This window comes from Triturus cristatus, chromosome 7 (genome assembly GCF_964204655.1).
Source record: "Triturus cristatus chromosome 7, aTriCri1.1, whole genome shotgun sequence".
Taxonomy (NCBI): domain Eukaryota; kingdom Metazoa; phylum Chordata; class Amphibia; order Caudata; family Salamandridae; genus Triturus; species Triturus cristatus.
Window position 1 is genome coordinate 519,215,972 of NC_140590.1, and position 12,820 is coordinate 519,228,791.

The 12,820-nt window shown below is 46.0% G+C and overlaps 1 protein-coding gene across 9 annotated transcripts in view; it reads left to right on the forward strand.

Moving 5' to 3' along the window:
• TNRC6C (trinucleotide repeat containing adaptor 6C) overlaps positions 1-12,820 on the forward strand; it is an 854,353-nt gene that overhangs the window by 410,996 nt on the left and 430,537 nt on the right. For all 9 annotated transcript variants that reach the window (XM_085616884.1, XM_085616886.1, XM_085616885.1 and 6 more), the window contains 3 exons: positions 6,093-6,173; positions 9,348-9,405; positions 10,288-10,433. In XM_085616884.1, the coding sequence (XP_085473010.1) occupies positions 6,093-6,173; positions 9,348-9,405; positions 10,288-10,433 (285 nt within the window). The remainder of the gene's footprint in view (positions 1-6,092; positions 6,174-9,347; positions 9,406-10,287; positions 10,434-12,820) is intronic.

Below are 12,820 nucleotides of genomic sequence, written 5' to 3' on the forward strand. Positions count from 1 at the left end.
ACGTGGTATAGGTGCGAGACCGCATGTGCAGGAGTAGCAGCTTTAAGCAGCTGATGCAGAGGGTCTAGTGTGGGCGGCTCGGCCGGATACTCCCCCGTCAGCGCTCGAATCCCACTACGAAGTCTGATATATAGAAATGTATCCATGGGAGTGGATGTAAGGTCAGCAAACATGTGCGTCTGCGACCTAAAACGACCATCATGATATAGGTCTCCCCATGTCTTGATGTTGAATTTGTTCATAAAGTTTTTAAATATTTGTTCCTGCAGAAGAGGTATCGTGGGATGGTACGCCAAAGGGAGCAGCGGAGAGTATGGTAGGGTCGTGTTAGTTTTTTCGGAGATACGACGCCACGCCATGACTGTACTAGAGACTGTTGTAGCTTCCGCTATAGGAGTTGCGGGCGCACTAAATAAAGCACCTTCCAGCGCGATCGGGTCCGCCAACCAATGCTCCACCGCTACCTGAGGCAGAAAGGGCGTGGGGCGGATCCAATAGTGTACATAGTGTGCCTGGGCACTGTCATAGTACAGTTCAAACTCCGGCAGATCAAAGCCGCCCCGTGCGAACGGGCGAGTCAAGACACCCCAGCGCAGTCGGGGCTGCTTTCCTCCCCATACCAGTCGGATAAGCTCAGATCGCAACATTTTAGAAAAGGTCTTGCCCGGGTAGTATGGGATATTTAGGAAGAGGTACAGAAGTTTAGGCAGGATCACCATCTTAATGAGGGATGCGCGCCCTGCAAAGGAGAGTGGCAATGTGATCCATCTGGTCACGCAATTTTGGATGTGGTCAAGGGCACGTCCATAATTCAGCCGCATCAGTTCGTCCCGGTCTCTAGTGAGATATATGGCCAGATAGCGGACCTCCTCCGTACACCACCGCAGTGGATAATCGAGGAGGAATGGTTGGGCCGCTCTCGTGAGCGGAAAGATAGTGGATTTTCCCCGGTTAATATGGATACCCGACATGCCGGCAAAGCGAATGAATTCTCGCAGAATGGGATTAAGGTTAGTACTGGGATCACGTATGTATAGCGTTATGTCATCCGCGTAAAGGGACACAAGGACCTCTCGCTGTAGACAACGTAAAGCCCTGTCCCGGTGGTGCTGTCGGAGTCTGGCCGCTAGCGGTTCCAACGCTATGGCGAACAGTAATGGAGATAGGGGGCACCCCTGACGCGTGCCTCTGGATACGGCAAAGGCGTCAGATATCCGACCATTTACACCAACTCGAGCAGCTGGTTGACGGTTAAGTATACCTATCCACTGTGTGAAGCCTATTGGCATCCCCATGTTACGTAGTATGCATAGGAGGTAGTCCCATTCTAACGAATCAAAGGCCTTAGTGGCGTCTAAGAACACCGCCACCATCGGCAAGTCAGGGTCAACATTTTGCAATATGGAGAAAAGCGTGCGGAGGTTGGATGAGGTAGCCCTGCCAGGGATGAAGCCCGCCTGATCCGACAGCACCAGCCCCCCCATCAGTAGCTGCAAGCGATTGGCCAATACCTTGGTCAGTATTTTTGCATCACAGTTGATTAGGGATAGGGGGCGGTAGGAATCACAACACACGGGCGGCTTACCGGGTTTTAGTAGAGAAATGATGAGAGCTTCCTGCATGGACGGGGGAAGCATTCCGGACTCGTGTGCCTCGAGATACACCTCTCGAAGCACCAGCACCAGGACATCTGCGTAGGCCTTATAAAAGTCCATGGGCAGCCCGTCCAGCCCAGGAGCCTTCCCAGGTGCCATCTGGTTGATCGCATCCCTTATTTCGTCTATACTTATGGGTTCTGCCATAAACTCTGTCCGAAAGCCACCCCAAAGTGAGGTCCCTCAGGTAGTCCCCCATATCTAGGTCCCCCGCTCTGGTAGTCGAGTAGAGTGTGGAATAGTGGTATACAAAAGCGTCTAAGATCGATTGGGTGTCACGTAATGGCTCCCCTCCGTCTCCCTCCAACTCCAACACGAAATTCGAGCCACGTCGGGGGCGAATCACTCCCGCCAGGAAGCTCCCGGGACGCTCTCCCTCCCCATAAGCTCTAGCCCTGGAATGTTTACCTCGAAATTTCACCTCCCTGTCAGCGGTGATAGTATACTCAGATAACACCTCCCGATACCGCGCCTGGGCGGCGGAATCCGTGTGATAGTCCGGCTGGGTTTCGAGTGTTCGAAGTGTGTTTTCCAATGTATGTAAGGTATTGCGCAAGACCCGCAACACACCTGAGCCTTTAGATATGCAAATGCCTCGTACCGTGACCTTCAATGCCTCCCACAGTGTGGCTACCCTCTCTACCAATCCCTTGTTATGCGATAAAAATTCTTCAATATCCTGACGGAGTTCAGAGCGGAATAGCTCATCAAGTAGTATGTTGGGTTGGAGGTGCCAGGATGGGGGTCTCCCCAGCACGTCCGGTAAGCGGAACCTGGTCAGCACCGGGGAGTGATCAGAAAACGTGCGACCCACATGTTGTGCCGCAGCCATGGAGGGGGCCAGGCCCCGAGACACCAATATGTAGTCCAGTCTAGCCCAGGTGGCATGAGCCGAGTTCCAATGCGTGCCCTCCATACTAGTAGGGTGTAAGTGCCGCCATGCATCTACCAACTCCTGATTGTCACAAATGTCTCGTAGGTATCTATGGGTGTTGGTGTAATGGTGTGTAGAAGGGTTGGACCTGTCCAAGGCCGGATCAAGGACCGCATTGAAGTCTTCCCCCCCCCCCCCATATGAGATGTGTTGATCCCACCTCCCTGATCTTGTTCCAGAGGGCAATGAAACTACTCGGGTCATCACAATTAGGGTCATAGGAGCATGCGAAGGTGATGGTGTCGGCACCCATCCTTCCCCAGGCGACGCAATACCGTCCCTCTCGGTCCACCGCGTCTCCCAGTGGAGCATAGGGAACAGTCCGTTTTATCAAAATAGAGGTACCTCTCGCATAAGACGAATATGCTGCGAAGACCGAATGTGCCGCCCAGCGAGCGGCAAAGCCGCCTCCGCGTTGGGGATCCATATGGGTTTCCTGCAAGAATGCTATATTTACGTTTAGTCTGTCCAATGCCCCCAATATCTGTCTCCTCTTCCTCGGGTCCCCCAGGCCCCTAACATTCCAGGTAATGACGGATAGAAGACCCCCCCTCCCGCTATCTTGCTGCACTTCCCGGCTCATATCTATAGCTAGATAATCGAAATATCCTGGTGTGTGCAAACCCCCGCCCATTCCAGAGCCATTGTACAGCGGAGGGTTCAAGAGGCGAGTCCGCCCTATGCATTGTGACGAGATCCATGCTGTGTTCAAACAAAATATCAACAATCCCGTGAAAATTCCCCCCCCCCCCCACCCACCCACAACGACATCCCTATCATGCCGAGCATCCGCCCCATCCCACATCAACTCAACATTCCAAACCATAATCCTGTTGGGGAATACCCAATTGGGAGACACTAGGGGTCCAGACCCGCTAACCCAACTCCCCCCGATTTTTCACCCGCCGCCCGCTTGGGTCAGTATCAGCAGGCTGTGCGGGAAGGGGAAGGGTGTGCCAGAGCAAGATCAAGTTAACCAGCAACAATTGTACCCTGGAAACAAACGGGCCTATTACTCCACAGACCATCAACTCGACGGCGGGGCCCCATGCAAAGGAAATGACAAGCAGTGAGGCTCACTGTGCGGTAGGAGCCAAGCATTTCTACGCAGTGACAGTGTAATGATAAACAAGAAAATCATCCCCACCCCTCTAGTCAGTCCAGAGCTGAGTTGGGGGAGCGGGAGCCATCCCTCCCAGGAGATGTTCGTGTAGATTCGTGAGAACGTTTATGGTCTTTGAGGAAGAGCTCCACCTGAGATGGGGTCTGGAATATGTGTGACTTGCCATGAAGGACCACCCGCAGGCGCGCTGGGTAACGCATGGAATAACGGATATCACTTTGAATTAAGCGTTTCTTAACTGCCCCAAATGTTCGTCGTGCCTCTTGTACAGCCTGTGTGAAGTCAGGGAAAAAAGAGAGCGTGGTATTTTCATACTGAACAGGCTGCTTCTCTTGTGCCAGGCGAAGCAAAGTATCACGGTCTCTATAATTCAGGAAGCGGATAATGATTGGTCTCGGAGGTGCTCCAGGAATGGGGCGAGGGCCCAGAGAGCGGTGAGCCCGCTCCACCACTAAGTGTGGGGAAAAGGCCTCCGCGCCAAAGAGGTCAGAAAGCAGTTTTTCTATGAAGAGTTCCATTTTCCCCACTGCGGTGGATTCTGCCAGACCAATAAGGCGCACGTTATTTTGTCGCGATCGCGCCTACAAGTCCTCATTCTTGTCGGCAATCACCTTCAGTAACCGCTCCATCTTCGATACAGTGCTGGCATTGGCCGCCGCCCCATCCTCAAGCCCCGAGATCCGCTGCTCCGTCTCCTTAACTCGCTCCTCTTGTTGGTCAAGACGGTGCACCACAGAGTCCAATCGCCTGGACATATTATCAATCTTTGAGTCAATGGAAGTAAGACTTGTTTGCATGTTTAAAAGGAGCGCCTTCCAATCCACCTCCTCAGCATCTCCCACCTCCGAGTCACCCTCCCCCGACGGTGGGGTGCGGGCTTTTTTCTTTTGGGACTCAAAAGGAAGCTTGGATTGTTTATTATCCGTCTTTCCCATGATTATGGTTGACCTGGCACCTCAGCTCTCCACTCCGGAGCACCAGAGCGGAGCCCTCCCTTTAGTGCAATCAGGGACAGGCGTAAGGTATGTTGTGCGGCAATTCCGCCGGTCCAATGCGCGTCTCGGCGCCACTTCCCCACGTCCCTCGCGGCACTGATGGACCCGGCCACGCCGGGGGACAGCAGGGGGGGGGGGGGAGGGGAGACACCTCCAACAGAGTACTGGTTGCAGTATTGATCCTGAGGGTCAAGAGCGGATTAGCGGTGGCAGTCTTGACTGATTATACACCATCCGGTAAGTAGCAGTCCCGCGGTGAGTAGCCCACGCAGTCCCTCGGGCGGGTCCCCTCCTGTCAGTTTACGCGTTCCGTCCCTCCCAGTGCGATGGATGGAGGGGGAATAGGCAGGGGGAGCGGGCCCACCCCTTCCCCCCCCCCCCTCCCCCCTCCCGGTGACACCCCGCAGCAGGACAGCAGAGCCCCTCTCCCCGGGCCCGTAGCGGTCACAGATAGGCCGGCAAGCGGCCGCGAGACCCTCCTCCAGCAGGTGCCCCTCGGTTGTCAAATCCCACGTGTGGCGGGCACAGAACAGCAGCGGTGGAGGTAGCCCCGCCCCGTTCGTAGGCAGGTCGCAGGTGGCGAGGCGCCTCCGTCCCCCGCGTATTCAGGGGATCGCCGGGGTTGCGCAGCGCGCCAAGGCCTACCTCACTGGTCCTCGGGGACGGGGCTGCTATGCAGGGTTCAGCCGCAAGGTTCAGCACACCCGCAGCTCGCCGCCTCCGCCGTCTCGGCCCCCCGGCAGGACCGCAGGCAGTCCGGTGATGTGAAGCTACTCCACCAGGCCCGCGCCAGCCAGCGCCGCGACTCGCGGCCTAGCGACCACGCTTGAGCACCGGGGGTCACGTGCATGCGCACGCCGTCTTCCGTGCGTCAGCAGCTTACAGCTCCTCCCGCGGGACCTGCCAGGGCGGATATCTTCCTCGTCTCCGCACCAACTCGGACCAAACTCGCCACAGATGTGCGTCCACCTCCGAGGGCCACTCGAGCTCAGTAGCTTCTAGTTTTCAGGGTACAGGATGGGTTGTACGGATATTTGATGTGCCCGGCTGACGAGAGCCTCACCTAAGTGCGGCCATGTCGGTCTGGCGCCCCGGGGTGACTAGTTTCTTTGATAGCAAGTGTCCTTGAGTTTATTTGCAGTAACAGCTGCCAGAGCAATTCACAAGCCTCTCCTTCCGAAATCAAGGCATGAAAGACCGCCATGGCATGATCGGATCCCTGGCATCTCCAGAGCTTTGGCATAAGGAGTGCTAGCAAATTCTCAGCCATACGGTGATCACAATGCTGATTTAAATAGAGCCTCTACAGGGCCCCTGCAGAGAAGTTCCATAAATAGATCCAAATGTCTCCAAAAGGTGTAACTTTTATCTTTTTGTGTCTTTAGGGCATGAAGACATCATGCAAGCCAGATGAGGCATGGATCATGAATCGTCTTATCAAGCAGCTGACAGACATGGGCTTCCCGGTGAGTTGCTTCATTGTGAGCAAGCATTATGTGTCATATGAAATTGGGGGAACTCTTTTCTATTTTGTGGGAGGTGGAGGTTCTAAAGGTAGAGATCAGTGTTAGATTATATTTTGTAAATGCTGGATTTTGAACTGTGATTTATTTATCAATATCTTCCGTTCTTTTTTTGATCATTTAACTACCTTTTTTTAGTGACCTTTTAGTTTTTCCAAAGCTTTACATCAGACAAGGATTCACAAACAGGTTATGGTTAGCTACGTCTGATTGACCTGTTCTTTTGTCTAGGTTTAGGGATGTCAGTAACAACATCCACAAACCTGACCTGACAATGTGGATATGAAATCTAGAAGACCAGGGCCCAGATGCACAACGCTTTTTTACTATCAAAAACACTCTGATTCGGAGTTTGCATCCCAAAAAATGCTTGCTTAAATATAATGATACCAATTTAGGAATCAACAAACTTTTGCCAACTCCTAAAATGGGATTGCTACCCCATACTGAGTCAGTATTTGGAAGGGACGTGTTGTAGGTGTCCTTTCTAAAAACCAAATCGATATGACTGACTCCTGGGTTAGAGTGGTAACTCGTTTGGCCATATGGAAAAGGTCCTACTGGGGCTCCTTGTTAATGAAAGCTTGTTTGGGAGAAGGCAGTGGACCAATGCTAACTCTCACACATACTTAGAAAAGACAGTACTTTATTTTTAAACAAAACCGCTTTCCCTTTAAGGAAAATAAAAAGTGAACTTTATTGAAAGTCAATTACAGACTTTGTGGTCTGCTGCTCTTAGCAGGCCACCATCCCTGTGATAGCCATCAACCAGAATGAGTCACATTTAGAGACCTACCTCATTAATATCCATGATGTAGTTCAGATTAGAACCCACTTTAAACTGGAATTTTATGAACGATTATTATCATCGGTCGGTTCATATAATTCTTTACTGGTAGCAAATTGAGACTAGTTTTTTTGAAACCAGTAAATAGTACAACTAGCCCTAGGCTAGAAGTACTCGATCCATGCCAAAAATGTTTTATTTTTCCACTAATTCTCTGTGTCAGAAAGGGAAAGATTTTTTGAGTGAGAAGTGGCAATGCTAGAGCATTGCTGCATAGTTCATGAAGGAGAGCAGGAGAAGCAGGAAGGTAGAGGGTGGTCGAGAATTGTGAAGATGTATGAGATAACTGGATTGGATGAGGGACTAGAGTGGAAATTGGTAAGTGTCGGGTGTAAAGAGTTTGTATGAGAAAACACGGATCTCAAAATGTGCAGCCTAGATAAAGACTGAGTAAGCAAGACAGTAGGTCTATAGAACACCAAGAACTAGATTTCTGAGCATTCTTCTTCCATAAAGGTTAAGTAATAAGAAAAATGAAACAATAAATGAATCACAACAAAACTCTGGTAAACACTACTACATTTGCATGAGGCAGTGGTTTTACTCTTACATAATCAACACCGGTTTCATCAAGTAGGGTTTGTCAGTTTCAGAATTATTTAGGATGCAATTTGTCAAATACTATGGGGCAAATTTCAATGCACTTACATTAGAAAACTGCTCGCCTTTAGTGTATTGTGAATAGATGTCTGACTTTTTGCTGCTCACAAAAAACCTCAGAAGTAGACATGAACATCTATGCAAATTACTTTGTATAAGATTGGTAGCTATAGAGCACGTAATCACCCCATAGGGTGCTATGTCCTTGCACTGAGAACTACCCTTGTTTAGCTTAAACAAAAGATCTAGGTAGAGAAAATCTAAGTTTACGCGAAGATTTATGGATTTTGATTCAATGCAGCAGGTCGGCTGAAGATTATCACAAGGAGTGGCAAGTTGCTTACATTTGTATTAGATAGATGGGGTTCAGCCATTAACTTGTGCGTGACAAATGCATTAGTGTTTAAAATAGAACAGAGATTAAGCTGCAGTGGGGAAGACCAGGTCTAGTTGGTCAGTCATTTCTTGGAAATGTTGAAGCTTCCCAGAAAAGTAGCTTGGATGCCCAAGATAGTTGCTGTAATGTACTCTAGATAAGATATTATACAGAAGAACAATTTTCTTGCTGTTTATAAATATTGAGGATGATCTTACCAAGTATCTTGACGAAGAAACCCCCGTAGCTCTGATTCAGTTGACTTTAGGAGTTCAAGAAATGGATTGATCAAAAAGAAAAACATTTGTAGACCGTACGTTAGGAGTCATAATAGTGATTTCAAAGTCTTTACATTGCAGGTATTTTTTGCTTCATTTACTTCAGGAGTCACGCCTTCACGGATGCATACTACTAAGTATTTTAAAAAAAAAAAATAACCAAACCTTTACCAGAAACATGAATAGCTACTTTTGGATACTTTCTAAATTAAATAGGAGTATAGGGATTTAAGAACTTGCAATATAAATATACTTGTGAAAATATATTTTTTTAAAGAATTATACAAACAAACATGTATTCAGCATTAAATAAAGAAATGAGTATATACATAATAATTAAAAAGCATGTATAAGCATTTATAAACTTAGTTTACTGAAAAGGAATCCGTTAAAAACAGTTATGTCTCTGGCTTACGTGCAAAACCAATGAAATTCACCTGTTATGGTATACAGTGCACACAACGCAAACGATAACTTGTCTCCCGCCATGTTTTGCTCTTGGCAGTTATCTTTACTGTTCCATACCAAAATGGATGCTGTTTTTGTTTGGTGGGCAGAGTATCAAATCTAACAAGAAGTCTTCGTGCTTAAGCTTCAAACCACAATAGAATAAACATTCTTTTAAAAGTCCAGGAAACCAAATTTAAAAAATGAATTTCCCCAGATAGTTAGACTTTCTTAAGTTAATCAGAACAAAATACGAAATAATCCAGGTGTGGTGAGTGGAAAGACGTACAAGTAATGTTTCATTGGAACTACAACTGAAAATGCCTGGCAGGACTCAGGATATTTTTCCTGATCATATGCAGCAAACATTACACGGTGAAACCAACACAGCTATATGTAGATCAGAGGTAAATATAAATAGGCTCCTTCCCGGCAACCTGCAGGTTTGCATAACCACATTTTAAAGAAGAAAGAATCTTTTGTCAATTGGGTTTTATGGTCCTATCGCAAAACCTATCTGCTTCTGGCTTTCGACCTGCGACTAATCCGTTCTGATTCTTTCCACATAGAGAGATCCAGCAGAGGAGGCCTTGAAAAGCAACAATATGAACTTGGACCAGGCCATGAGTAAGTGTACAGCAGATCACAGCACTCAGTTCATGAGTTTTGCACAGTATTATTAGTAGTAAGTTGCTAAACCTTTTGATAGTGGTAAATTGCTTAGGTTCAATGCTAAATTTCAATGATTGGTTCGGATTAACTTCTTTAATGGGTTACCCCGTTAAATAATTTTCCGAAAAATTGTTTCCAGTTAGTATTTTTGGCAAAACAGACTGGCACTCTCTTTTTCCTAATCACTGTTTTTATTTTTAAAAAGTGTACATTTTCATATTGCTTTGCTTAAGTTGTGTGTGCTCGTATGAATTTGTGTAGGCTTTTCCGATTTTCAAGTCTGATGCGGAGTGCTTCACGTGATACAGTTCTCACTCTTCCACTTCTCGATTGGTGCTTCTCAGATAAGCATACTGCGGTGGGCTTTAGTTGAGCGAGGTACATTACATCGGTCAATAGGTGTCAACCCGTTACCGATTATACATTTTGATATTTAAGCAATCTGTATAACTAAACTACTTTAATTCTGTGTATATTACTATTCTTAAATGTCACTGATCTAATGAACATGTTTCTTTAAAGAATATTCATTCAAATATATCTAAGATCTGTAGCTTATACTGTCTCTTCCCATACTTCTGAAAAATGTTGATACTGATGCCTAGTTTCTTGGATGCAATTAATTTTTAGGATGGATGGTTCTCCAACTTGTAAAATACAGTATCATCTGGCACTTTAACAAAACACCAGAATTACTTTCTAGGGGCACGTGCATGTTAGTTGTGGTTTCAGGTGTCCTGTTAGGGGAATTCGAATGTCCTAGGGCTGTATAATGGAGACCTCTGTATTTTTAGTAAGGCCCAGATGATCCCACATTCTTGTTTTCTCTCTTCGCAGGTGCTCTGCTGGAAAAGAAGGTGGAACTCGACAAGCGTGCAATGGGAATAACGGACTATAATGGGATGGTCAACAAAGCCCTCGCCTGCCGCCCACCACCTATCTCCAAAGAGTCTTCCATGGACCGCCCCAACTTCCTAGACAAGGTAAGTTCACTCCAGATGTGTTTCCATTACCAACTATGATGTGGCAACCCAAAAGCTGCTCCAATTCGGCTTGTACTTGCTAGGATATAGCTTTAAAACCAGTGATTGTTTTTATGTAGTAGCTTCTGTAAGGTGTGTCACTGAGATACAGGTCTCTTTCTCTTATTTGCACACTCCGCATTCTGTTGTTTCTTTGATATGTTTCTATTCATGTTATACATGTTGTTGATGTGAAAACTTAATTTGTCCCCCAAAACGCTGAAAGGGACCTAAGGAGGGGAAAGGATGAGGGGAAACAAAGGTTGAGCCTTTTGATTTACAAAACACTAGCATATTGCCAAACACGGTTTTTAATGTGTTGCGAGTGGTCTGCTTTGGTTGTCTGACCAGTAGAAATGAAATTACCATGATTGTAGTGGAGATTGGGTTGGTTGGAGACCGCAGGAGGGAAACTTGAGGGGAAGGAAGTAGAAGCCATCGGAGTTTGATTGATGGTGAGATGTATCAGAACCTGACATAATTGGTAATCATGTAACCGAGATTCAGTGGTACCAGGGCAGTTCAGAGGAAGCAACTCACCACAATGCCAGAGGCATTCCCAGATAAACAAGAAGCAGGCTTATAATCCTCGCATTACTGTGTCACTGTTGAATCCGGAACAAATGCCTTTTCCTAAAGGTTACGTTTATCTTTAGCCACACATCTGAAGAAAAAGCTGAAACGGAAACCAGAAGAGTAATGGTGCTGTGAAAGTTAACTACATGAAAGTTGTTGCTATCAGGAAATTGTCACCAACCTTTTGGTTGGAATCTTTCACAGCATGCTGAAAGCTTACAACAACACTCTCCAAGCACATTGATATACTTCCTTCAACAATATTTTCGGATTACAACATTTGACTCTCCACTGTAGTCTAATATAGCCTCCGTCTCATGGTGCCACACTGTCACAGATACTATTAATATGTATTTATGCTCCAAGCTGTAACACATTACAAATCCAAGAAAATATAAAGATACTTGCAGATTCCCTTGGCACTGAGCTATTCCTGAAACACCTTAATGTATTGTACATAGTAAAGGCGCTTTGCACATCGTAAAGACACTGATAAAAGTATTCACCAACTGTTCCTGATTAATGGGGAAAAAAACAAGTATACTTTAAGTCCAGCAATTTTGAAAAAAATATTTATAACCATATAAAATTCACAAAATAGCTATACATTTGTAGAAAAGCGTCATACTTTATGGAGTTTTGATTTTACTGGTGAGTTACCTCTGCTATTGCATCATCTATATTTTTCCATATGCTACTGGTGTAATAAATGTTATTTATGTTAATGAATAGAGAGAGAAAAGGCTTAATCATCAGTACACGCTGTGTGAAAAAGACTTCAATTTACACAATGCACTTGCCAGGAAACTCATATTTAATGCTGGTGACAATTCATCCACTCATACATGGTACATCTGCACTCAAGTTCCCACGTAGCCTTTAAGTGAGGAATAGGAGTAGATGTGGGTTATTGGCTAGAGCTGCTGATCTTGGAACCAGGGTACCCTGGTTCGAATCTCGGTCTCAACTCAATATTGTGTGATTCTGGGAAAATCACTTAATCACCTTGTGCCTACAAATGAGACGACATAATGTGTGAAATGTATTTGTGTAATCCCCACTTGATGTACACAATCTTGCATGTTGTCTCAACTTCCCATGTAATGTACAGCCCTCTGTTAAGTCTTCGCTAGGTTTGTGCCTTAGAAATTCCAAAACATACATACATAGAAAAATGTCAACTACTCAGAGCTGTAGGCAATCTAATCAAATTTCTCTAACCTGAAATCATGACAGTCTATCTTGTGTGGGTTAAGTTAGAGACTCTGGGGTTCTGCAGGAAATATTAAATACGAATTTGGGTTTGCAGTGCCAGCTGTACCTCACCAGAGGGTTCTGTCTCTTTCTGGATTGCACAAAAAGTACATTGTACACTGCAATATTCTTTCTATTTATGTATAAAAAGGTTTTTTAACAATGGGCAATATTATATTTGGGAATATGCTTTACAGTTAAAGTGGCCTTTTAATGTAATCAACAGTGTAAAACATTAAATATATTTCCTGTTAAGGTTTTAGGTGATGCACAGGATGCATATACTCTCTCCAAAAGCTGGAGAAGAACTTTTTTACTCTGCCTAGTGGCAGTAATGTAACAGTTTTCAAAGACTACAACTAGATCACAACTGTCAACACCTTTGACCTACTTCAACACCTAACTGCTAAGATCCTCTTATATTTCATGAATTGGCTTTTACCTGTGAATAGCACTCTTGCTTTATTTAGCTTCATTATACCACTCTAGGTGGGGTTTCCACTGGCTATCTTTTATCT